This window comes from Lipotes vexillifer, unplaced genomic scaffold (genome assembly GCF_000442215.2).
Source record: "Lipotes vexillifer unplaced genomic scaffold, Lipotes_vexillifer_v1.1 scaffold785, whole genome shotgun sequence".
Classification (NCBI taxonomy): domain Eukaryota; kingdom Metazoa; phylum Chordata; class Mammalia; order Artiodactyla; family Lipotidae; genus Lipotes; species Lipotes vexillifer.
The window spans coordinates 1,424,724-1,439,635 of NW_006791778.1; the positions used below are offsets into that span (position 1 = coordinate 1,424,724).

At 38.0% G+C, this 14,912-nt stretch overlaps 1 protein-coding gene across 1 annotated transcript in view; it reads left to right on the forward strand.

The window, feature by feature from the left end:
• Positions 1 to 5,419: 5,419 nt before the first annotated feature.
• BTG4 (BTG anti-proliferation factor 4) overlaps positions 5,420 to 14,912 on the forward strand; it is a 47,266-nt gene continuing 37,773 nt past the window's right edge. The window contains exons 1-2 of the mRNA XM_007464666.1: positions 5,420 to 5,621; positions 6,078 to 6,215. Coding sequence (XP_007464728.1) covers positions 5,449 to 5,621; positions 6,078 to 6,215 — 311 coding nt within the window. The 5' untranslated portion in view covers positions 5,420 to 5,448. The remainder of the gene's footprint in view (positions 5,622 to 6,077; positions 6,216 to 14,912) is intronic.

The window sequence follows — 14,912 nt, forward strand, 5'->3', positions numbered from 1 at the left end:
ATGGGCCTCTCACTGTTGTGGCCTCTCCCGTTGCGGAGCAGAGGCTCCGGACGCGCAGGCTCAGCGGCCATGGCTCACAGGCCCAGCCGCTCCGCGGCATGTGGGATCTTCCCGGACCGGGACACAAAACTGTGTCCCCTGCATCGGCAGGCGGACTCTCAACCACTGCGCCACCAGGGAAGCCCTCACTTGGAGATCTTTAAAAAATCCTGATGCCCAGGTTGCACTCCATCCCAATTAAATCAGAATGTCCAGGGGGTAGGAGCCAGGCATTTAAAAAAGATATTTAGGTGATTCCAAGTACAGCAGTTTGGGAACTCCTGCCACTGAGTGAGGGGAATGAGAAATATATCAGGAAAAGCTGAAATAAGTAAGATACTGTGGTAGTAAAAGGACATTAAGGTCCTAGTCTCACCTTTATCTTATGTGTTCTGTGCTTATAGTAGACACTTAAATACTTACTGAATTGAATTGAACTAGCCTTATTAAATCGTGCCATTACTAGACATCAAAGTGCTCACCCATCTGTTTCTATGGTCCTTATATTACCATTTCTCATACATCTTAATCATCAAAGATATTACACTAGCCAGTGCACCTCCTAATATGTGTTCCATCTCAGTTCATCACTGATGAAGTTTGTAACAATCACAGCACTCCAGCATGCCAGGAGCCATCTATATCCATATTCTAGTACCACCAGCCATGAGGTTTTTATTCCAGCCAGCAGGTGAGTAATCCACTTCCCAAATCCCATTTTAGACTCTGCTTCCTTACACATTCCTGTTACAAACTGTCTTAGACTAGGCTCCTTAGGAACAGCCTCTGAGATGGGGAGTTGCATGCAGAAAGTTTATTGGGGAGTTTTCTTGAGAAATACACACATAAGGGAGTGAGAAAGATAGGATCGGGTAGAGGGAGAGGTGGACCAGTGATTTGCTTGTAGTAGAGGCCTCTGCCTATCTTATGGGGAGCTCTGGAGATGGGACGGCCCTTCAGAGTTGTTACAAATTGAACATGGGGGCCAGGCTTTTGTACCCCTACACTAGCCAGTAAATGGTTGCAGGCCACCCCTTGGGCAAGGGATAACTATACCATGAGGTAGTTTCTGAGAGTAATTCCCAATGAGAGATAGAGCCTTGAGCCATCATCATATGATAGTTCCAGTAGTTGGGGGATGATTGTATTGACGCTGAAGAGGGGAAGGACTTATTGTTGGCCAATGGGAGCTCTTCATGTAGGCTTTTGTATCTTTTGACCTGACCCATTGGTTTTTTATAGCTTTCTTGCTTTCTGGTATAATACATTGCAGGCTAACCTAATATATTACCTGAATGAGAACTGGAATTGACCATTTCTCCAAGAATTTTTTTTAAAGTGGGAAACTGTAATTAGAGACCACAAAATGAGTGTTAGCATTGTTTATTGATTCTAGGCCTTTTTAGTGGACAGAACTAAAATACATATTTTAGCATGTTAAAAAAATCACAGGTTCAGATTAATAGTGCCATTTCAAATTTAACATTATAGGACTTTTACTTAATTTCTTTGAGTTTGTACTTTTATTCTTTTTTCCTTACATTGAAAATCTTAGTACATGACAACATGGAAGTAAATATGTATATTACCCTATTCTATTCTCTCTCTCTATATGTATATATTATATATATATAGCTTCAAATTGTAATACTAATATTACTGTAAACATGGTACAGAATGACATTTTAAAAACATATCTTCATAGTTTTCTCTAGAATATATTCCAGTGTGTTCTAGAATCACTTGAAATATTTCTTTTCTTTGTGTAGTTGTCACTAGATGTAATTTTTGTCTTGCTAGTAAAATATAAGCATAGTAGATCCTAAAATTAATTTGACTTTCCATTCATTTTGAAGTTTTGAGTGAAATTCATTTTACGAGAGAATTAATTGGTTGAAGTGAAAATGACTAGTGAAGGAACACCATTTTGAAGCGGGATCTCCTAGGATTCTGTCAAATCACTCTTCTTGATCTTAATACTATTCAGCTTGTTTAAATATTACTTGTAGGAGGACATATTCTTGTCAAATTTACAGATAACATGTAGCCAAAAAGATAAGAGAATTTAGTGGATGACAAAATCAGGGTCACAAATAATCTTGATTCCCTAATGGTCTAAATTTAACACAATGACATATGACAGGTACAGCTGAATATGTAGTTATCTTTTACTCTATTTAATCCACAAAAGCATTAGAAAAGACATAATAAAATGATAAATATAAACTTACATTTATTAATAAGAAGGGCACTTTTGAGTACTTAGTATATCCAGTAAATTCAGTTAGGATCCAAATCCGGCAGTCTGATTCCAAGACCTTAAGTACACGTCTTACCCACCTTTTTACAGATGATATTTTGAAGATTAAAGCAGTTGAGAAACCTCTCCAAGTTTCTAGTAAGCTAGAGGACTGGGAGTCAATCCCATGACACTTGATGTTATAGCTAATTTGTTAACTACTCTGCTGTACTGCCTTCCTGTAACAACTGCTACATACCCTCCACCAGGTGCTTTAATACAAAACATTATTGACTGTAGCTCGCTAACAACCCTATAAGGTCACTATCATCCCTCCCAATTTCATAGAGAGGCAAATGAAAGTTCAAGAAGTTAAGCAAGTTGCCCAAAGTTACATGGATAGTGAGTTGTAAAGTTGCCATTTATACCTAGTCCTGTCTGACTCCAAAGCCCATATATTTAAAAAAAATTAAATTTATTTAAAAAAATTTTTTAATACATTTTTAAAGGTTACTTTCCATTTACAGTTGTTACAAAATATTGTCTGTATTTTACACCCAATAGTTTTTGCCCCCCACCTCCCCACCCCTATATTGCCCCTTCACCCCACCTCACTGATAATCACTAGTTTGTTCTCTATATCTGTGAGTCTGCTTCATTTTTGTTATATTCACTAGTTTTTGTATTTTTTTAGATTCCACATATAAGTGATATCAGACAGTATTTGGCTTTCTCTGATTTGTTTCACTTAGCATAATGCCCTCCAAGTCTATCCATGTTACTGCAAATGGCAAAATTTTGTTCTTTTTTTATGGATGAGTAGTATTCCATTGTGTGTGTGTGTGTGTGTGTGTGTGTGTGTGTGTGTGTATGCCACATCTTTATCCATTCATCTGTTGATGGACATGTAGGTTGCTTCCATATCTTGGCAATTGTAAATAATGCTGCTATGAACACTGGGGTGCATGTTTTCTTTTCAAATTAATGTTTTTGGTATTTTTGGTGTATACCCAGAAGGAGTGGAATTGCTGGTCATATGGTAGTTCTATTTTTAGTTTTTTGAGGAATGTCCATACAGTTTTCCACAGTGGCTGCACCAATTTACATTCCCACCAACAGTGTACAAGGATCCCCTTTTCTCTACATTCTCACCAATATTTGTTACCTGTGTTCTTTTTGATGATAGCCATTCTGACAGGTGTGCGGTGATATTTCATTGTGGTTTTGGTTTGCATTTCCCTGATGATTAGTGATGCTGAGTATCTTTTCATGTGCCTGCTGCCCATCTGCATTCCCTCTTTGGAAAAATGTCTCTTCAGGTCTTCTCAAAGCCCATATTCTTAAGCATTATGTTGTGCAGGAAGAGAAGATGGAACAAAGCAATAGCATTAGCGAAAAAGACTAAGTGCTAGTTCAGCGTGAAGCATAGGTATGATGCCACTACCACCAAGGTGAATGCCACCTGAGGCTGTGTTCTAGAAATACAGTATTCAGAGCAAGGGAGGTTAACACTCCCATTCTATTCTGTCATGGCAGAGCACACACTGGGAACATTGGGCTTCTGGGCTTTACACTTTGAAAGAGAATTACTGATGCACCTGAAACTCATCCAGATGTGAGTGCTGAGCATGGCGAAATGTCTGAGTAACATGTTTGTGGGAAGAACTGTGGAAAAGCTAAGAAAAGTTAGCCACCGCCCCCAAAGAGGAGTCTCAAGGGATGCTGAATAGCTAGTATTTGAAGTGTCTTCATGTGGTGGAGGATTAGATACAATCTGTATGGTTCCAGAGGGAAAAAATTAGGCTGCAAATATAGAGAATCAAAGAGTTGGATGTAGTTTCTCAAGGAGAGGAAGGACCTCCTGGCATTTGGAACTTTTTAGAAAAGAAATGGGCTTCCTTGTAAGAGAATGAATCCTTTTTCAGTGACAGAGAACCTGAATGACCACTTATGATGGGTGTTAAAGACATATGCCAGGTGTTGTGGTTCTTAAATTTAGTGAGTATAAGAATCACCAGAGGGAACTTGTTAAATACTGATTCCCAGGTATGCCTTCAGAAGTATTGATTCAGTGGATCTGGGATAAGGTCCTGGAATCTGCATTTTTAACAAGCAGCTCAGTGGGTCCAAATCAGGTGATCAGTGACCTATGCTTTGGGAGCTAGTGAGACTAGATAAATTTGAGGTCTTGTCCACTTATTTTACAAATAAACATTTTAGTGAAAAATGTGTGTAGTCAATATAATGACTATTCAAAGAGAGTTGTCTTTAGTTTCAGAATAGATCCAAGACAAACTTCTTTAATATGTTGATGGTTATGAGAGACAAAAATATTGGAATGTAGGCTCTTAGGGTATGGAAGGAGAAGGCTTGATTCTTAATCAATGTCATAAAAGATAAGACTTTAAGAGCAAAATAGAAGATAGAAATCCAATTTGAAGATCTTTAAACACTTTAAGTAAGGAACCCACTCTGCATATGCCAAGCAGCAATCTGATGGGGACCTGGAAAAAGCCGTCAATTATCCTAAAGGACAGCACCTGTGTAAGGCTAACACCTATCAGGTTTGGGGGCCCAGGTTTATATAAACTGCAGCCTAAAACTGACAAAACAAGTGTGATGAGAGTGTCTTCTAACTCTGGCCCACTTTCTGTTGGCTAAAGAGCTTTTGCTGGCAAGTGTAATATATATTTGATTAATCTTAACTTTTACTTAAAGTGTACAACCTGAGAGCCACATTTTAGGAACTACTGTATCCTGAAATGTTTTTGCTCTCTGTAACTAGGTTTTCAACACTGGTACTTGGAGTAATTTACTGTCCCACGTCCAAACTTTTAAAAAATTTAATTTGCATAGTGATTCATTTGTTTAAGTGTATTACAGTATTTAAAAGATGTTTTTTTCTTTGAAAATCATTCAAATGATTTGAAAATCATTAAAGGTTAGTTGAGGAATTGGTGTTCCTGGCTGTTTTGTTGATTGATAGTATTGATGTGCTTTTTTTTTTAGTTCATTAAAGACTAACAAGTGACTTCTGTTTTAAATTTAAGGTATATAAAGTTTCCAAATGGCAATTACATGTTGATAATAAGTTAGACCCTTGTTTCTGTTTAATTTCTTCTTGCCTCCTTTCAATGGCTGCAGACCTACTTGTCGACTCTTCTTGAATCATGAGAGATGAAATAGCAACCACAGTCTTCTTTGTCACAAGCTTAGCAAAAAAACATGATAAATTGAGTAAACAACAGATAGAAGACTTTGCAGAAAAGTTGATGACGATCTTGTTTGAAACCTACAGAAGTCATTGGCACTCTGATCACCCTTCTAAAGGGCAAGCCTTCAGGTGAGAGTTGATATGCATGGCAAAGGGAGGTAAGAAGTCAGCAGTAACCACCTGCAATGATTTTGTTGGCAGCCTTTAAGTAATGAAAATTTTATGGGCTCAAATTTATTTCCTTTGGACTTGAAAAAAGAAGATGTGGTAGATGATAGTACAAGTCAAAAACTATAGAGCAAACCTCTTTATGTGAGGTAGATTAAACAATTTCTAACTTGTGTTTACCCTGAAGATTATACAGTGAACCTTTGGTGTGACTTAGTAATGGAATCCATGTTCTGAGTTGCTGTGTAAAAAGTCGGTATTTTACTCTTGCTGTAAAACTGAAGGGTGGCCAAGGAGTTGAGGAAAGATGGGAGTGAGGTGGGAGCTTGTGTGTATTGGAGTTTCTTGCCTACAACATGATTCTCCAGCTAAAGTACCTGTCACCACGTCTTTGTTTCCCTTTCCTTGTTTTTAAAGGTGTATCAGGATAAACAATAATCAGAATAAAGATCCTATTCTAGAAAGGGCTTGTGCTGAAAGTAATGTGGATTTTTCTCACCTGGGACTTCCAAAGGAGATGACCATATGGGTAGATCCCTTTGAAGTGTGCTGTAGGTGAGTAATCTCATTGGAGTTAGTTTGTGTGCTCTGTGACCCTTGGAAATCTTAGGGTATTTAGTCAGCTCTATGCACCTTTGTGAAAGGTGATGCTCCAAAGCCCTGGATTAGCAGGGAGGGCACAGGGTGGCTAAGACTAGATGCAAACTATATCAGACAACACAGACTTCCCAATTAGGGTGGATGGAGTAAGAAGCACAAAGATTTTTGCATAGTATTTGAAATTTGACTTTAATCACTGCATCATATTGCCAACTGTAGATTATAGTGTCCAAGTATTATAGGCAGTATCAAGGGGGAAGAGGAGTTATTTACCATCAGCAATTCAGTCCATCAGTTGAATCAAAAGAAAGTAGTCTGACTTTATCTTAGTTAATTCCTAGAAAGCTTTTATAGAATCCTCGACCCCTGCCAATTACAATAGTATTAGTAGCTGAAGGTCATAATGTCTCTCAATGTGCTTTGCTGTCAAGCCATTTCAATTTGTTTTTTTTTAAATTGAAGTATAGTTGATTTACAAAATTATATTAGTTTCAGGTATACAACATAGTAATTCAAAGTTTTTACAGATTATACCCCATTTAAATTTATTATAAAACATTGGCTATATTCCCTGTGCTGTACTATATCCTTGTAGCTTATTTATTTTATACATAGTAGTTTGTACCTATCACTATCTTTCCCCTCCCCACTTCCCTTTTCCCGCTGGTAACCACTAGTTTGTTTTCTATGTCTGCTGAGTCTGTTTCTGTTTTACTATATACATATGTTTTACTTTTTAGATCCCACATATAAATGATATAGTAGAGTATTTGACTTTCTCTGTCTGACTTACTTCACTAAGCATAATACTCTCAAGGTCCATCCATGTTGCTGCAAATGGCAGAATTTCATTCTTTTTTATGGCTGAGTAGTACTCAGTTGTATATATATATGCCACATCTTCTTTATCCATTCATCTGTTGATGGACACTTGGGTAGCTTCCATGTCTTAGCTACTGTAAATAGTGCTGCCATGAACATTGGGGTGCATGCATCTTTTCGAATTTTCTGGATATGTACCCAGGAGTGTTTTTTTTTCTGGATATATACCTAGGATATATATTGCTGGGTCATATGGTAATCCTACTTTTAATTTGAGAAACATCCATACTGTTTTCCATAGTGGCTGCACCAATTTACATTCCCACTGATAGTGTACAAGGGTCCCATTTTCTCCATTTTCTCGCCAACATTTGGTATTTGTAGACATTTTGATGATAGCCATACTGACAGGTGTGAGGTGATGTCTCATTGTTTTGATTTGCATTTCTCTAATAATGTAAGATGTTGAGCATCTCTTTATGTGCCTGTTAGCCATTTGTATGTCCATTTCTTTGGAAAAATGTCTATTCAGGTCTTCTGCACATTTTTTTGAATTTTATTTTATATATTTTTTTATACAGCAGGTTCTTATTAGTTATCCATTTTGTACTTATTAGTGTATATATGTCAATCCCAATCTCCCAATTCATCACACCACCACTGCCCCCCACCACTGTCCCCCCTTGGTGTCCATATGTTTGTTTTCTACATCTGTGTCTCAATTTCTGCCCTGCAAACTGGTTCAAACTGGTTCATCTGTACCATTTTTCTAGGTTCCGCATATATGCGTTAATATGTGATATTTGTTTTTCTCTTTCTGACTTACTTCACTCTGTATGACAGTCTCTAGATCCATCCACGTCTCTGCAAATGACTCAATTTCATTTTCATGGCTGAGTAATATTCCATTGTATACATCTACCACACCTTCTTTATCCATTCATGTGTTGATGGGCATTTAGGTTGCTTCCATGTCCTGGCTATTGTAAATAGTGCTGCAACGAACATTGGGGTGCATGTGTCTTTTTGAATTATGGTTTTCTCTGGGTATATGTCCAGCAGTGGGATTGCTGGGTCATATGGTAATTCTATTTTTAGTTTTTTAAGGGACCTCCATATTGTTCTCCATAGTGGCTGTATCAATTTACATTCCCACCCACAGTGCAAGAGGGTTCCCTTTTCTCCACACCCTATCCATCATTTATTGTTTGTAAATTTTTTGATGATGGCCATTCTAACTGGTGTGAGGTGACACCTCATTGTAGTTTTGATTTGCATTTTTCTAATAATTAGTGATGTTGAGCAGCTTTTCATGTGCTTCTTGGCCATCTGTATGTCTTCTTTGGAGAAATGTCTATTTAGGTCTTCTGCCCATTTTTAGATTGGGTTGTTTGTTTTTTAATATTGAGCTGCATGAGCTGTTTATATATATTGGAGATTAATCCTTTGTCTGTTGATTCGTTTGCAAATATTTTCTCCCATTCTGAGGGTTGTCTTTTTGTCTTGTTTGTAGTTTCCTTTGCTGTGCAAAAGCTTTGAAGTTTCATTAGGTCCCATTTGTTTATTTTTGTTTTTATTTCCATTACTCTAGGAGGTGGATCAAAAAAGATCTTGCTGTGATTTATGTCAAAGAGTGTTCTTAAGTTTTCCTCTAAGAGTTTTATATTATCCCATCTTACATTTAGGTCTCTAAACCATTTTGAGTTTATTTTTGTGTTTGGTGTTAGGGAGTGTTCTAATTTCATTCTTTTACATGTAGCTGTCCAGTTTACCCAGAACCACTTACTGAAGAGACTGTCTTTTCTACATTGTATATCCTCGCCTCCTTTGTCATAGATTAGTGCGTGGGCTTATCTCTGGGCTTTCTATCTTCTTCCATTGATCTATATTTCTGTTTTTGTGCCAGTACCATATTGTCTTGATTACTGTAGCTTCATAGTATAGTCTGAAGTCAGGGAGTCTGATTCCTCCAGCTCTGTTTTTTTCCCTCAAGACTGCTTTGGCTATTCGGGGTCTTTTGTGTCTCCATACAAATTGTAAGGTTTTTGGTTCTACTTCTGTAAAAAATGCCATTGGTAATATGATAGGGATTGCATTGGATCTGTAGATTGCTTTGGGTAGTATAGTCATTTTCACAATATTGATTCTTCCAATCCAAGAACATGGTATATCTTTCCATCTTTTGGTATCATCTTTAATTTCTTTCATCAGTGTCATAGTTTTCTGCATACAGGTCTTTTATCTCCCTAGGTAGGTTTATTCCTAGGTATTTTATTCTTTTTGTTGCAATAGTAAATGGGAGTGTTTCCTTAATTTCTCTTTCAGATTTTTCATCATTAGTGTATAGGAATGCAAGAGATTTCTGTGCATTAATTTTGTATCCTTCAACTTCACCAAATTAATTGATTGGCTCTAGTAGTTTTCTGGTGGCATCTTTAGGATTCTCTATGTATAGTATCATGTCATCTGCAAACAGTGACAGTTTTACTTCTTTTGCAATTTGTATTCTCTGATTGCCGTGGCTAGGACTTTATGTTGAATAATAGTGGTGAGAGTGGACCTCCTTGTCTTGTTCCTGATTTTAGAGGAAATGCCTTCAGTTTTCCACCATTGAGAATGATGTTTGCTGTGGGTTTGTCATATATGGCTTTTATTATGTTGAGGTAGGTTCCCTCTGCCCACTTTCTGGAGAGATTTTATGATAAATAGGTGTTGAATTTTGTCAAAAGCTTTTTCTGCATCTATTGAGATGATCATATGGTTTTTCTTCTTCAGTTTTTTAATGTGGTGTATCACATTGATTGATTTGCATATATTGAAGCATCCTTGCATCCCTGGGATAAATCCCACTTGATCGTGGTGTATGATCCTTTTAATGTGTTGTTGGATTCTGTTTGCTAGTATTTTGTTGAGGATTTTTACTTTTTTTTTTTTTTTTTTCTTGCGTTATGTGGGCCTCTCACTGTTGTGGCCTCTCCCATTTGCGGAGCACAGGCTCCGGACGCGCAGGCTCAGCGGCCATGGCTCACGGGCCCAGCCGCTCCGCGGCATGTGGGATCTTCCCGAAACGGGGCACGAACCTGCGTCTCCTGCATCGGCAGGCGGACTCTCAAGCACTGCGCCACCAGGGAAGCCCTTGTTGAGGATTTTTGCATCTATATTCCTCAGTGATATTGGTCTGTAATTTTCGTTTTTTGTAGTACCTTTGTCTGGTTTTGGTATCAGGGTGATGGTGGTGTCACAGAATGAGTTTGGGAGTGTTCCTTCCTCTGCAATTTTTGGAAGAGTTTGGGAAGGATGGGTGTTAGCTCCTCTCTAAATGTTTGATAGATTCACCTGTAAAGCCATCTGGTTGTGTACTTTTGTTTGTTGGGAGATTTTTAATCACAGTTTCAATTTCATTACTTGTGATTGGTCTGTTCATATTTTCTATTTCTTCCTGGTTCAGTCTTGGAAGGTTATACCTTTCTAAGAATTTGTCCATTTCTTCCAGCTTGTCCATTTTATTGGCATAGAGTTGCTTGTAGTAGTCTCTTAGGATGCTTTGTATTTCTGTGGTGTCTGTTGTAACTTCTCCTTTTTCATTTCTAATTTTATTGATTTGAGTCCTCTCCCTCTTTTTCTTGATGAGTCTGGCTAATGGTTTATCAATCTTGTTTACCTTCTCAAAGAACCAGCTTTTAGTATTATTGACCTTTGTTATTGCTTTCCTTGTCTCTTTTTCATTTTTTTCTGCTCTGATATTTATGATTTCTTTCCTTCTACTAACATTAGTTTTTTTTTTTTTTTTTTTTTTTTTTTTTTTTTGGTGTAAGGTTAGATTGTTTATTTGAGATTTTTGCTGTGGAGCACAGGCTCCAGACCTGCAGGATCAGCAGCCATGGCTCACGGGTCCAGCTGCTCCGCAGCATGTGGGATCTTCCTGGACCGGGGCACGAACCTGTGTCCCATGCATCAGCAGGCGGACCCTCAACCACTGAGCCACCAGGGAAGCCCATAACATTAGAGTTTTTGTTCTACTTTCTCTAGTTCCTTTAGGTGTAATGTTAGATTGTGTATTTGAGTTGTTTGTTGTTTCTTGAGGTAGAATTGTATTGCTATAAACTTCCCTCTTAGAATTCCTTTTGCTGCATCCCATAGGTTTTGAATCATCATGTTTTCACTTTCATTTGTTTCTAGGTATTTTTAAATTTCTTCTTTGATTTCTTCAGTGACCTCTTGGCTATTTAGTAACGTAGTGTTTAGCCTCCGTGTGTGTGTGTTTTATGTTTTGTTCCCTGTAATTGATTTCTAATCTCATAGTGTTGTGATCAGAAAAGATGCTTGATATGATTTCAATTTTCTTAAATTTACTGAGGCTTGATTTGTGACCCAAGATGTGATCTATCCTGGAGAATGTTCTGTGCACACTTGAGAAGAAAGTGTAATCTGCAGTTTTTGGATGGAATGTCCTATAAATATCAATTAAATCTATCTGGTCTATTGTGTCATTTAAAGTTTGTGTTTCCTTATTAATTTTCTTTTTGGGTGATCTGTCCACTGATGTAAGTGAGTTGTTAAAGTCTCCCAATATTATTGTGTTACTGTTGATTTCCTCTTTTAGAGCTGATAGCAGTTGCCTTATGCATTGAAGTGGTCCTATGTTGGGTGCATATATATTTATAATTGTTATCTTCTTCTTGGATTGATCCCTTGATCGTTATGTAGTGTCCTTCCTTGTCTCTTGTAACATTCTTTATTTTAAAGTTTATTTTATCTGATATGAGTATTGCTACTCCAGCTTTCTTTTGATTTCCATTTGCATGGAATATCTTTTTCCATCCCCTCACTTTCAGTCTGTATGTGTCCCTAGGGTCTGAGGTGGGTCTCTTGTAGACAGCATATATATGGGTCTTGTTTTTGTATCCATTCAGCAAGCCTGTGTCTTTTGGTTGGAGCATTTAATCCATTCATGTTTAAGGTAATTATTGATATGTATGTTCTTATGACCATTTTCTTAATTGTTTTGGGTTTGTTCTTGTAGGTCCTTTTCTTGTCTTTTGTTTCCCGCTTAGAGAAGTTCCTTTAGCATTTGTTGTAGAGCTAGTTTGGTGGTGCTGAATTCTCTTAGGTTTTGCTTGTCTGTAAAGCTTTTGATTTCTCCATAGAATCTGAATGAGATCCTTGCCAGGTAGAGTAATCTTGGTTGTAGGTTCTTCGCTTTCATCACTTTAAGTGTATCATGCCACTCCCTTCTGGCTTGTACAGTTTCTGCTGAGAAATCAGCTGTTAACCTTATGGGAGTTCCCTTGTATGTTATTTGTCCTTTTTTCCTTGGTGCTTTTGTTAACTTTTCTTTGTCTTCAGTTTTTGCCAATTTGATTACTATGTGCCTCGGCATGTTTCTCCTTGGGTTTATTCTGTATGGCACTCTCTGTGCTTCCTGGACTTGGGTGACTATTTCCCTTCCCATGTTCGGGAAGTTTTCGACTATAATCTCTTCAAATATTTTCTAGGGTTCTTTCTCTCTCTTCTCCTTCTGGGATCCCTATAATGCCAATGTTTTTGCGTTTAATGTTGTCCCAGAGGTCTCTTAGGCTGTCTTCTTTTCTTTTCATTCTTTTTTCTTTATTTTGTTCCACAGCAGTGAATTTCACCATTCTGTCTTCCAGGTCACTTATCCGTTCTTCTGCCTCAATTATTCTGCTATTGATTCTTTCTAGTGTATTTTTCTTTTCAGTTATTGTATTGGTCCTCTCTTTTTGTGTGTTCTTTAATTCTTCTAGGTCTTTGTTAAACATTTCTTGCATCTTCTTGATCTTTGCCTCCATTCTTTTTTTGAGGTCCTGGATTATCTTCACTATCATTATTCTGAATTCTTTTTCTGGAATGTTGCCTATCTCCACTTCATTTAGTTGTTTTTCTGGGGTTTTATCTTGTTCCTTCATCTGGTACATAGCCCTCTGCCTTTTCATCTTGTCTATCTTTCTGTGATTGTGGTTTTTGTTCCACAGGCTGCAGGATTGTAGTTCTTCATGCTTGTGCTGTCTGCCCTCTGGTGGATGAGGCTAAGAGGCTTGTGCAAGTTTCCTGATGGAAGGGACTAGTGGTGGGTAGAGCTGGGTGTCTCTCTGGTGGGCAGAGCTCAGTAAAACTTTAATCTGCTTGTCTGCTGATGGGTGGGGCTGGGTTTCCTTCCTGTTGGGTGTTTGGCCTGAGGTGCCCCAGCACTGGAGCCTACCTGGGCCCTTTGGTGAGGCTAATGGCAGACTCTGGAGGGCTCACACCAAGGAGTACTTCCTAGAACTTCTGCTGACAGTGTCCTTGTCCTCACAGTGAGACACAGACACCCCCCGCCTCTGCAGGAGACCCTCCAACACTAGCAGGTAGGTCTTGTTCAGTCTCCTATGGGGTCACTGCTCCTTCTCCTGGGTCCTGATGCACACAGTACTTTCTGTGTGCCCTCCAAGAGTGGAGTCTCTGTTTCCCCCAGTCCTGTTGAAGTCCTGCAGTCAAATCCCTCTAGCCTTCAAAATCTGATTCTTTAGGAATTCCTCCTCCCATTGCCTGATGCCCAGGTTGGGAAGCCTGACATGGGGCTCACAACCTTCACTCACGTGGGTGGACTTCTGTGGTATAAGTGTTCTTCAGTTTGTGAGTCACCCACCCAGTAGTTATGGGATTTAATTTTATTGTGATTGCGCCCCTCTTACCATGTCACTGTGGCTTCTCCTTTGTCTTTGAATGTGGGGTATCTTTTTTGGTGAGTTCCAGCGTCTTCCTGTTGATGATTGTTCAGCACTTAGTTGTGATTCTGGTGCTCTTGAAAGAGGGAGTGAGAGCGTGTCCTTCTACTCTGCCATCTTGAACCAATCCTATCTGTCCATTTTTTGACTGGGTTGTTTGTTTGTTGTTGTTGTTTTTTCATATTGAGTTGTATATTGTGGATATTAATCCCTTGTCAGTTATGTTATTTGCAAATATTTTCTTCCATTCAGTAGGTTATCTTTTTGCTTTCTTGATGGTTTCCTTTGCTGTGCAAAAGCTTTTAAGTGTAATTGGGTCCCATTTGTTTATTTTTGTTTTTGTTTTCTTTGCCTTAGGAGACAGATTCAAAAAAATATTACTACAATTTATATTAGGTTTCTGCCTGTGTTTTCATCTAGAAGTTTATATGGTTTGCAGTCTTACATATAGGTCTTTAATCCATTTTGAGTTTATTGTTTATATGTGTGAGAAACTGTTATAATTTCATTGTCTACTTGTAACTGCCCTGTTGTCCCAGCACCATTTATTGAAGAGACTTTCTTTTCCCTATTGTATATTCTTGCCTCTCTGTCATAGATTAATTAACCATAGGTGCATGGGTTTATTTCTGGGCTCTCTATTCTCTTCCACTGATCTATATGTCTATTTTTGTGCCAGTGTCATACTGTTTTGATTACCAGAGTTTTGTAGTATAGGCTGAAGTGCAGGAGATTGATACCTCCAGCTCTGTTCTTTCTCAACATTGCTTTGGCTATTTGGGGTCTTTTGTGTTTTCATACAAATCTTAGAATTATTTGCTATAGTTCTGTGAAAAATGCCATTAGTATTTTGATAGGGTTGGCACTGAATCTGTAGATCGCCTTGGGTATTATGGTTATTTTAACAATATTAATTCTTCCAATCCATGAACATGGTATGTCTTTCCATCTGTTTTTGTCTTCAGTTTCTTTCATCAGTGTTTTATAAATTTCTGAGTACAGGTCTTTTTACCTCCTTAGTTAGACTTATTCTTAGGTATTTTATTCTTTTTGATGTGATGGTAAATGAGATTGTTTTCTTAATTTCTTTCTGATAGTTCATTGT